The sequence below is a fragment of the Miniopterus schreibersii genome (genome assembly GCF_964146895.1).
Source record: "Miniopterus schreibersii genome assembly, chromosome: 15".
NCBI classification, from domain to species: domain Eukaryota; kingdom Metazoa; phylum Chordata; class Mammalia; order Chiroptera; family Miniopteridae; genus Miniopterus; species Miniopterus schreibersii.
In genome coordinates, this window is record NC_138115.1 from 51,718,958 (window position 1) to 51,730,584 (window position 11,627).

Below are 11,627 nucleotides of genomic sequence, written 5' to 3' on the forward strand. Positions count from 1 at the left end.
GCCCAGCCCCACCTCCTCCAGGAAGCCCTCGGGGGCACAGCCTCGAACGCGAGCCGGGGGGGGGGGGGGGGCCTCTGCTTCGGACCCCGGTCGGGAAGGAACCCGCGCTGCGCCCCCCGCCCCGCCCGGGTCACCAGCTTTCACAGCGACGCGCGCCCCCGCCCCTGCCCCGCGGCCCCGCCCCGCCCCGGGCTCCACGTAGGCGGCGCTGCGGGCCTGGGCGCGCCTGCGCACAGGGGCGGGCGGCAGGGCGCACGCGCGGCGGCCCCTCGCGCCCTATATCAGGACGGCGGCGCCCGCGGCCGCAGCTCCCCGCGGACAAGGGCCCGGTCGGTCCCGCGCGTCGCCTCCGCTCCTCGCCGCCGCCGCCGCCGCAGAGTCACCGGCGCAGGTGAGCGTCGGCGCCGGGCCCGCGTGCCCCCGCCCGGCCGGCCCGCTCCCCGGCGGGTCCCCTCCCCCTCCCCCACCCGCCCCGGCCCCGCACCTGCCGCGGGGTCGGCGCCCCCGCGGACCTTGGGCCTCCGCGGCCGCCTTCCGACGTCCCCGAGTAACCGGCCGCTTGGGAATTCCCGGCTCTCCGACCCCCGCGTGACCTCTGACCTTCCCTGCCCAGCACCCGCGCCTCGCGCCTGACCCCCTGCCCTTCGCCCGCTCGGCGCCCGCCTCTCTCGGCCGTGCCCAGTTCCTGGGGGAAACCCAGCCTCGGGGGCGCGGCGGGGTGCCGCCTCGGGTGGGGTGGGGTGGGGGTGGGGCACTGGCGCCCAGGAGCAGCTCAGGACCCCGACGCACCCTTCGTGCCCCGGTGGGTGACCGGCTGCTTCCCCAGCCGCGCTTCTGCACTTGGGCGTGTGCGAGGGTGTCCTTGCATCTCCCTGGAGCCTCTCACCTCCCAAACCTGTTCCCGACTCCTTCCCGCCTCGTTCCACCCCTTGGGTGCTAATCAGTACCTGCGCCCCTTTGGTAGAGGTGCTCTCCAGGAGCCGGGGCGGGTAGAGCGCGGGCACCGCTCCTTAGCGGAGTCTCTTATCGGAGCTGCGCTTGGACATCTTTGAGGGAGACTTGGGAGTCCCCCAGGGTACCCTCGCTGTGAGCCGCAGGTGACACCCGAGCCCGGTGACCTTGCAGCGGTCTTTGCCCGATTATTAACAAGTGTCGATGTCACTCATCCCCCCGCAGGATCAGTGCACCTCCCGGACACGGACGCGACATGGAGACGGTTGTTCGACGATGCCCATTCCTATCCCGCGTGCCACAGGCCTTCCTGCAGAAGGCGGGCAAGTCTCTGTTGTTCTATGCCCAGAACTGCCCCAAGATGATGGAAGTGGGGGCCAAGCCGGCCGCCCGGGCCCTGTCGGGCTCAGCAGTGCACTGCCAGCAGGTCAGAGAAACCCCTCCGGCCAGTGAGAGTAAGTGTCCTTGGCGGTGAGGTAGGGTTTGCGTTCACCTTGGACCAGACGCCGCTTCGTCCACAGCGGTGGTGGGGGTTACCCGGTGCCAGGCTCAGTTCTTCCTGTGGATCATCTCGTGTCATTGTCGCCCTAACCCCCAGGGCAGGCGCTTGCGGTTTCCCCGTCTTCAAGGGCCGACCGGTGGCCAGCGTTCCACATCCCAGGTTTCTGGATCCGGGGAGTTGGAGCGTTAGCGCTCGGCAGGGCCTTGTTCATGGAAGTAGAAAGTGGACACGTTCTGTTCCAGCCGTTCCGTCATTAAATATTTGGCCCTTTGGCCTTTTTTCTTTTTTTTTTTTTAAGTGAATAGACTATTTTTAGAGTTGTGTTAGGTTCACAGCAAAATTGAGGGGAAGCTTTTGGCTTTTAAAGTTGTGATTTTTTTTTTCTTCTATTTGGCTTTTTAAAATTATTTTTTATTGTGGTAAAATGTATGTAACAAAATGTATGTACCATCTCAGTTTTTTTAGGTTCTTTTTAAAATTAAAAAAACAAAACCTTTTATCATCATTTTTACGTGTACAGCTCGGGCATGAAGTGCGTTCACATGGTTATGCAACCGTCCACCTCCGTCTCTAGAACTCTTTTCATCTTGCAAAACTGAAACTTTGTCCCCATTAAACACTAATTCCCACCCCCCCTCCCCCAGCCCCTGGCAGACGCCATTCTGCTTTGTCTCTATGAATCTGACTACTCTGGGAACCTCATGTAAGTGGAATCATACGGAATTTGTTAAAGTAGGGTTAACACGGGTATCTTTGTTTTGCATACAATTAAATTTTTTTGTTTTTAATAAAGAGATCAGAGCTGGGCACAGTTTTGGTCTGGCTGTGCCAGGAGAGGATGAGGCCTTTCAGATTCTTAATCCTCGAGAATAATTAGCCTCACAGACCGTGTGAGGTGTGTTCTCTGGGTGTGGACCTGTGATAAAGGAATGTCTTTTTCTTTCAGTAGAAAGGATTTCATCCTTCGTAGGATTGCTTTTCCTCTTGACCTTTGTTAGGAGTGTTGTTTTTTTTTGTTTTGTTAGGAGTGTTTTGGTTTTTTTTTTATTGAACAATCAGTACTCTCTTGTACCTTTGTGTCCCTAGCAGTAGAGGACTAGTTCAGTGACAACAGTGACTTGTCCACTTGATAGGCTACTGTGAACCATCACAAATGAAGCTCACAAACTACGAGCTTAGGCAGATATTTAAAGTGAAAAGAGCAGAATAAACGACCATCTGCTGAATAATGAAAACTTTTTAAACCTGTACACAGAGAAAAAGAAAATATACCCAAATGTCTACAGTGATTATGGTTTTTGTTTTTTTATAATCAATTTTTTTAACATTGATTTCAGAGAGATGGAGGGAGGGAGGAGTGGGGGTGGGGAGAGAGAGATTGATCAGTTGCCTCCTGCACATGCCCTGAGGGTCGAACCTGACTGAGGATCGAACCCGAAACCTGGGTGTGTGCCCTGACTGGGAATCGAACCTGCCGTACCTCTCGGTGCACGGACGACCCTCCAACCAACTGAGCCACACCAGCCAGGGCTACAATGGAGTGACGGAACTATTTTTCTAGACTTCCTACATTGAATATGTGTAATGAATGAAGCGAATGTCAAAGCAGTTTTTTAAAACTTTCCTTTATGGAAGATTTTAATAAAAAGTGTATTGTGACACATTACCCAGGTATTAGGAGAGGCTAGCCTGTGACTCACAGGAGTATTCCAGAATGATGAAGAAAGACTTTTCTGGAAAGAAGATGACTTTGCTCACGGGGAGAGGGAAGTCGTAACATTGTAACTAGAAGCCCACTGTGTGAGGTCGGGGACCTTTGATGAGAAAGTGGACGAAGTGTGCACCTGTGACAAAGTAATACCTTGGACCCTGTTAGACAACAATCTAAGGACCTTACTGTTAGCCTGATTTCTGTCGCTAAGAAAACCCAAGAAAACCAGTAGCGTCTGTGGTTAAGACGCAGCAAGCTGCTTTGTCAAGAATCCGTGTAGAAAGTATTAGCAGAGAAGAAATTGCGCGAGCACTTTCAGTGACCTTTGAGAGAGTGTTCTCACGAAGCATGCTGAGTGTACTTGGGGTGGGTTTACTGGAAATAATCCAGCTCTGGCACCCCGACTGTCTGAAACTAGAAGATACTGTGTGTCTGAGAGGTAGCTGGCCTGTGCCAGTTAAATCCGCCCAGGAACATTGTTTCCAGTGAGGCAGATGCGCAAACCGCTGCATTAGCAGAACCCGGTGAAAGGAAACTTGTATCTGGGTGGTGGGGGGAGTAAGTACCACATTCATCTTGGGGCGGGAAGAGAAAAAAACAGGTGGTTTTCTTGTGAGGTGTGCAACCAGGTCTGGTGCTTCAGTTTTTCCGTTCCCCTCCCAGCGGACAAAACTGCCAAAGCCGAGGCCCAGCCGGCTCCGGATGGCACGCAGCTTCCCCCTGGACACCCGGCGCCGGCCCCGAGCCAGGGCGCTGCGAGCAAGTGCCCTTTCCTGGCAGCCCAGATGAGCCAGCAGGGCAGCAGCGTGTTCCGCAAGGCCAGCCTGGAGCTGCAGGAGGACGTGCAGGAGATGCACGCTGTGCGGAAAGGTACCGCGTGGCAGGAGCCCGGGCGCGGGAGGAGTCCCCTCGGCCCTGTAGGCCCCTCAGATTTATTTACAAGCTATTATTGGGGTAGTTGTGTAAACACCTTCCTCTTTTAGAGCCAAGAAGGAAGGCCATTTAGACAGACAGGCTGCATTGCACAATGTGGGACTTTTCTCTCTGGTGTGTGACCAGCTCTTACAGTAACTGCCTGAGTTCTGAAAACACCCGGCGGGCATAAGCTGTTCCCAGCTCCCCTTTGTTTCTTTCCTGTCATCTGGTGGGATGAGAGGTGAAAAACTGTCACTTTAGTAAGTGATGGTCTTGGGGCTCCCAGGCTGTCTGTCCCAGTAATGGTTACTGAGTGGCAGCCTTAATCCCACCGTGGCTTCTCCATGGAGCATCCAAGGTCTTCCAGAAACATCACTAGCAAAAATGATGCATTTGGCCTGAATTGTTTTCTGTGATGAAAACTGAAATTCCGGGTCGGGGTTTGTTGGGTGAAGACATACCAACCAGCTAGAGAGCTTTGGACTTGAACATTCATTAAGGCTGCTGGTAGCTCTGACCTGGCCATTCAGTAACCACAGGGGGAGAGAAGTTTCAGTTACAGCTGACTGTGGTCATGATGGGTTTCGTCGGCCACTTGTGACGACGTGTCTGGAAGGTACTTTGACTCAGCACGCAATGCCTGTCCCCTTTGCCTCTTGTTACTTTTGTTGCAGAGGTTGCCCAAACCTCCGTGAACGCCAGCGTGATTGGTGTGAAGGCCGACGGAGGGGAGCCGAGTGGTCTGCTGAAGAACTTCCAGGACATCATGCGGAAGCAGAGACCAGAGAGGGTGTCCCATCTGCTCCAGGATAACCTGCCAAAATGTGAGTCTCACTCCTGTTTGCCTGGTGCAGGGGAGAGTTTGGAACTTAAACATGTATCAGACTCGACATTAGAGTGCAGCGAGATGTGGGCTAGAGCCATGCCCCTTGCTTGATGCCAGGAGGTGCTGTTGGCCATCGCGAGTTCAAACCCTGCTGGTACCCTGCCTCCTCTCTCAGCACCTGCCCTCTACACTGGCGCTGTGGCGAGTGCTTGACATACACAGTCTCAGGCCCTGGCCAGCGTGGCTCAGTGGTTAGAGCGTTGGCCTGCACACGGAAGGGTCTCAGTTTTGTTTCCAGGTCAAGGCCACATACCTGGGTTGCAGGTTCAAACCCCTGCCCTGGTCAGGGCATGTGCAGGAGGCAACCAATAGATGTGCCTCTCTCACATCAGTGTTTCTCTCTCTCTCTCTCCCTCCCTCCCTCCCCCTGTTCCTCTCCCTGCCACTCTCTCTAAAAATCAGTGGAAAAATCCTCAGGGGAGGATTAACACACACAAGGTGAGGACATGTAGTAACTTGCCATATGAGGACGTCATTAATTTGCCCAGAATCTCCCTGTTGCTAAGTGATCGAGCTGGGATGGGAACCCAGGTCTTTCACCAAAGCCCTGGTGGGCTTCTTAACCATCGGACTGTACTGTCTTGTTTTTTAGCTGTTTCCACTTTCCAGTATGATCGTTTCTTTGAGAAGAAAATTGATGAGAAAAAAAATGACCATACCTATCGAGTTTTCAAAACTGTGAACCGGAGGGCACACCTCTTCCCCATGGCGGATGACTACTCAGACTCCCTCATCAGCAAAAAGCAGGTGTCGGTCTGGTGTAGCAATGACTACCTGGGGATGAGTCGCCACCCCCGGGTGTGCGGGGCAGTCATGTGAGTAGTCCTCAGCTTGCAGAGTCTATTGACGTTATTTGGCAGGACATGGGTGATTTATAGGGATTGGGTCTTTTATGGGGCAACGGATACGCAGCAGCGGGAGGTGGGCCATAGCAGAGTACTGTTCTTAGCCTTTAAAAATAGCTGCAGGTGACTTTCAAAGACACCTGACGTGCGAGTAGTTGGTGGGGCCCCTTTGTGTGGGCGGTTTGAGTTTAGGGGTTGGTCGTATGCCTGTCTGTCCACTTCCTGCCTGCCACTCCACACAGGAGTGTGCCTTTGACACCAGGCAGCCTTGCTATGGCTTCAGGGGCATAACCATGAGCCCAGCGGCACTGGGGAGAAAGCTGCTTCAGAAAGACGTTCAGAAGGCTGGCAGGTCTCCTCACTCGCAGTCTTTAGGAGGGTGCCATGGCTAGGGGCACTTCAGGACGCTGGAAGAGCTGCTTGCTGGATGGAGAGAGCCCCACCTGGGGTTTAGTGAGAGCTTGTCCTGACATGCGGCTGGTCTGCAGAGGGTTAGGTAGCCTCTGCCCACGACATCCCTCTGAGCCTGATGTCATGATATTGGTGCGTGGTGTTTGCACAGGAAAGAAACAGTACAGTGACTCAGCCGACTGTTAGGCGAACTCTTGACCCCTGGAGGCATCATCGCCCTGTGCTAGGACCTTCCTCCTCGTCATCTAAAGACAAAGTGGGTAGAAAGTTCTGGCCGCAGGCTTCCTAGTGAGAGGGGTCCTAGACCCAGAGAGGCAGCGGTTTGTGTGGTGTTCACACCAGGAGGCTTATTTTCTCTGCCTGCTTTTTAAGGGACACCTTGAAACAGCATGGCGCCGGAGCAGGTGGCACCAGAAACATTTCCGGAACTAGTAAATTCCACGTGGACCTGGAGCAGGAGCTGGCCGACCTCCACGGGAAGGATGCGGCCCTCCTGTTTTCCTCGTGCTTTGTGGCCAACGACTCGACCCTCCTCACCCTGGCCAGGATGATGCCGGGTAAGGGCGCCGGGGCCTTGGGTCAGTTGCCCATGGTCAGCTGCGGTCCAAAAATATTAAATGGGAAGCTCCAAAAGTAAACAATTTGTAAGTTTTAAACTGCATGTTATTCCACGGTGTGTGATGAAGTCTCGCCAAGCGCTGCTCCAGCGTCTCCATGCTGCGCGCAAGAGTGGTGACACTGGCAGTTCGGGCATGACCAAGAACAGCTGTAAAGGGCTTCCTTTAAGTCGGGTGTGGAACCTTTTTTCTGCCAAGGGCCGTTTGGGTATTTATAACATCACTCTCGGGCCGTGCAAAATTATCAACAAAAATTAGCCCGTTATATTTGGTCAAACATTTAATTAACTCACCCCTAATGTGATGGCCGGAACTGCTTCTTTTTGGCGAGGACTTGGCAGGGCCAGGCCAAATGATTTTGTGGGCCGTACGTTCCCCACCCCGGTCCACACCTGTGGGCCTTCTCGAAGGCGACGCCCTAGTTCGCAGTTTTGCCAGGAAGAAACCAGCTCACAGTGGCTTTTTCCTGCAGAGCGAATGCAGCGTTTTCTGAGCCAAGTCTGTTGTCCCCGACTATCTAGGGAATAATTTGTCTGTGGTACAGATGGCAGTAAGTAACATTTTTTGCCGTGTCAGGTTGTGAGATTTACTCCGATTCTGGGAACCACGCCTCCATGATCCAGGGGATCCGGAACAGCCGGGTGCCAAAGTACATCTTCCGCCACAATGACGTCAGCCACCTCAGGGAGCTGCTGCAGAGATCTGACCCCCAGGTCCCCAAGATAGTGGTGTTTGAAACTGTCCACTCAATGGATGGTGAGTCGAAACAGGCCATCTGAAACCTGAAGTGAAAAACTGCTTGAACTCTTTAAAATTGTGTTTTGTTTTTGGAATTTATTTTTTTCTGTCTGCTAGGATTTTGTAATTGGTGGACATTGTATAGATTTGGGTAAATGTGGATTTTCTAGTCTGGCTTTTACTCGGCTCTAAGACCCCAAGATCATCTGGAAGCTGGGGGAAGTTCATTTTCCTCCCCAGGATGACAAATGATGCCTAGAACACGAGCCGTTTTGATGTGGCCAACTTCTACCAGAGCAGAAGTCTGAGGCGTCAAGCCCTCCAGAGTGGTCTGTCTCTCTCCGCAGGGGCAGTGTGCCCGCTGGAGGAGCTATGTGATGTGGCCCACGAGTTTGGGGCGATCACCTTCGTGGATGAGGTCCATGCAGTGGGGCTGTACGGAGCCCGAGGCGGAGGGATTGGCGATCGGGACGGAGTTATGCCGAAGATGGACATCATTTCTGGAACCCTCGGTACGTGTGCTCCGCACATCCTGCAGTTTACCCTAAATTCCACGGTCCCAGTGAGTCCACAGACCGGCTGGTCTCACTGGGGCCAGGTGGGGAGCGTGGAAAGCCTGGACTACTTTTTGGGGTGAGTTTTTCTCTTCTCAGTGAGGGGGTGGCGCAGCCTAGCATAATCCCTTGGAGCCTGTGGGCCTGGTCCCCAGAATCGAAGTAAATCTCATAGCCGACGTGACAGAAACGCTAGTTGTTGCCGTCTGAGCTCATTCCGGACAGTTGTGGCTCTGGTCATGTGCATGGCAACAGCCTCCACTCGGTGCCTCAAGTTGTTCCCTGGTGTTAAAAGAACTAGAATTTTAGTGCTGGTCTCCGAGCAGTTGTTAGGACCAGTGGGTTCAGGGGTCGTGACATGCTGAGCTCTGTGCCACGTGCCTGCCATGTGGAAACCAGTCACGGCACCCAGCCATTCCGTGTTTCTGCTGCTGCTCCTCGCTGAGAGGCAGGGTCTCCTGGGGCCAGACCCAGAGTCATGCTGTCTGCTGGTGTAAGTCCTATTCGCACAACTCACTCGCTGTTACCCTGGGCTGGTGGTTGGCCAGTGCCAGTCTGTGCCTCAGTTTCCTCTTCAGTGGAATAGCGATGATAGCACCTCAGATTCCGTGGGGAAAGTAAATGAATTGTGTGGAAACAGTTACTGTGGACATTCTCTTTGTGAGGCTCTAAAGAGATAAAAGTGTGAATCCTATAAATGTGAGGATTTCAAGTTAGTAAGGCAGTCGGAGACCCAAGAGGTAGTTGGTAAAGGAAGGGCAGGCCGACAAGTGTGTCCTTCAGCGCTGTTGCAGGGGCGGAAGACCCCCAGCAGACCCCGTGTAGGCCCTGGACAGACCCAGAGAGCCCGCTCGGGTCCGGCCTTCCTGGGAGGAGGCCCTTGTCCACGTGTCCTGATCCCAGCGGCTCTCCTTTCACCGAGCTCTTGTGACGTGGGCCCTTTGGAAGTACGGTTACTGTGAGATGGAAAAGGCGGGGAGAGGAATTTTCTAAGAGCTTACACCACCCACCCCTCCATGGGGTTCAGCTGGAATATTACAGAACATGATGTTATGGTCTCAGGGGACTGAGGAGTTGTTAACCCTGAAACATGAGATATGGATTATGTAAAGGCCTTAACAAGGATGGGGGGAGGAGGCGGGCCCCAGATTGCCCGGGCAGGTTCTGAGTTTTCATGTTTATCTGGCAAATAAATGTTGATCGTCAGTTTTGTTTACTTAAGTAGGAAATAACACCGGTCCCACCAAAACAGCTAAACGCCCTAGTCGGGTTGCATTCCCTCCTCCAGGGCTGTGCTCGCAGCGGGAGTTCCTCCCAGAGGCGCAGTGGAGGGTGCGGGAGCCGGGGGGAGGGCGGCAGCTTGGTGTTCGGGCGCGTGCGTGGCCATGGACTGTGGGTGACATGCTTTCACGGCTTCCTCAGTTTCTCCCTTTCAGAGATGGGTGGCCATCCCTTCCGTCTTAGGGCAAACTAAGGAGGGAGAACAACAGGCACCCCAAGGCTCTCGCGCCCTGCTGTGCGGACTTAGGGCTGCTGCCTAATAAGCTAACGAACAGGCCTCCTGCAGGCAAAGCCTTCGGCTGTGTGGGCGGCTACATCGCCAGCACCAGCGCCCTGGTCGACACCGTGCGCTCCTATGCGGCCGGCTTCATCTTCACCACCTCCCTGCCGCCCATGCTGCTGGCCGGGGCGCTGGAGTCCGTGCGGGTGCTCAAGAGCGCCGAGGGCCGGGCGCTGCGGCGCCAGCACCAGCGCAGCGTCAAGCTCCTGCGGCAGATGCTCATGGACGCCGGCCTCCCCGTGGTCCACTGTCCCAGCCACATCATTCCTGTCCGGGTATGGCCCGTCGGGCTGCGCCCACTGCTCCGGGCCTGCCCGAAGCCGGGCTGGGTGGGTGGCTGCTGGGCGGGGCTGGAGCCAGCGTCCCTTGCTGAGTTTCCCTCTGCTGTTGTGCCGACTTCACAGCGAGAGCGAAGCCTTTGAACCCAGCTGGCTGGAGCAGAGGGCTTGTACCTGGGAAACTCCAGAAGCCAGCGCTCAGCTGGCTTTGAAAGAGTTTCCTATTTAGTTAATTTCAAAATAAGTCTTGCCTTTCCCTTTACAGACAGAAACCCTGTTGGTGTCACAGTCCAGTTAGTGTAGTCAGTGCAGCTGGTGTACCCAAAGGTGCACACAGCTTTCTCCGTCCCCAAGGTGCGCACATCCCTGGCTTGGGACTGGCTGGTGTCAGCTGCAGTCACAGCCACCGCTCCCCCACGCACATCTGGGGTGGTCGCGGATGTCCACCTCTCCTGATGTGGGTCTCTGTCTGCTGGGCAGTGCGTCACCTCTCCCAGCTGGTGTGTGCGCCTCACGGCGAGGGGTTCACTAGAGTCTTTGCTAGGAGGTGGTCCATCCTGCCCTGACCTTCTGTCATCATCAAACCCAGGTGGCGGATGCTGCTAAAAACACAGAAGTCTGTGACGAGCTAATGAGCAGACATAACATCTACGTGCAAGCCATCAACTACCCCACAGTGCCCCGGGGGGAAGAGCTGCTGCGGATCGCCCCCACCCCACACCACACCCCCCAGATGATGGACTACTTCCTTGGTGAGTGTGGCAGCCTCCGTGCAGAGCCCTGTCCAAGCTCTCAGTACAGAACTCTAAACAACACTCAGGTGTTTGATTCAGCGTAGGAGGCTGCAGTCACTCGGAAGCTCGGAGGGAGCCTGCTAACCCTCCCAGGTGGTCCGTGCCCTAGCGGGAGTCAGGCTTCCTTGGTTCACACAGACCACATTTGTCCATCAGTTGTGGACTGTTATGAAGAGAGTGCTGCTGTGAGCACCTGTGTTCCAGTTCTGGGGTGGACATATTTTCCTGTCTCTTCAGTGTATGTTCCTTTTAATTTTGTGAAACTGTTTGTCCTCACAGAGAATCTGCTGGCCACGTGGAAGCGAGTGGGGCTGGACCTGAAGCCACATTCCTCGGCCGAGTGCAACTTCTGCAGGAGGCCGCTGCATTTCGAAGTGATGAGTGAGAGAGAGAGATCCTTCTTCTCGGGCATGAGCAAGCTGGTCTCTGCTCAGGCCTGAGCGTGTTGTGACCCCAAGTACCCACCCGACCCTGCCGTTCTGTGTCCACATGGTCTCTAGTATCGTCTTTCTGTGTGGATTAAATTATATTAAGTTTAATCTATAGTAAAAGCATAGCCCTGAAAATAAATTGTTTAAGTGACGGGTCCTCCTGTTTCTGGCTCCTGAATCAAAAAGTCAGTTTCTCGTCCTTTCATCTTGGTCTGTGCTGCTGAGATGTACGAAGTGTGTAAACACACACCGGTCCTCCGGGCACGGCTTCGGACCTGGCCGGAGTGGCAGGACCTCCGCTCCGCTGGAGCCCAGCACCTCCGAAAGCCCACTGTGTCCCTCTGGTGGCTCACTCCCCGCAGCCCCACGGCTCTGACAAGTCACCACAGTGAAGCAGTTCCACTTTCAATTTCTTTCCTCCAGTCTTGACCAC

At 54.8% G+C, this 11,627-nt stretch overlaps 1 protein-coding gene across 1 annotated transcript; it reads left to right on the plus strand.

Annotated features, from left to right (window-relative positions):
* Positions 1-225: 225 nt before the first annotated feature.
* On the plus strand, positions 226-11,374 carry ALAS1 (5'-aminolevulinate synthase 1). Its single transcript, XM_081160516.1, has 11 exons — positions 226-391; positions 1,177-1,406; positions 3,828-4,034; positions 4,754-4,903; positions 5,558-5,780; positions 6,594-6,778; positions 7,415-7,594; positions 7,924-8,088; positions 9,698-9,966; positions 10,559-10,721; positions 11,043-11,374. Exons 2-11 carry the CDS (start codon positions 1,208-1,210, stop codon positions 11,201-11,203), a joined length of 1,902 nt encoding a protein of 633 aa, XP_081016642.1. The 5' UTR covers positions 226-391; positions 1,177-1,207; the 3' UTR covers positions 11,204-11,374.
* The last annotated feature ends 253 nt before the right edge of the window (positions 11,375-11,627 follow it).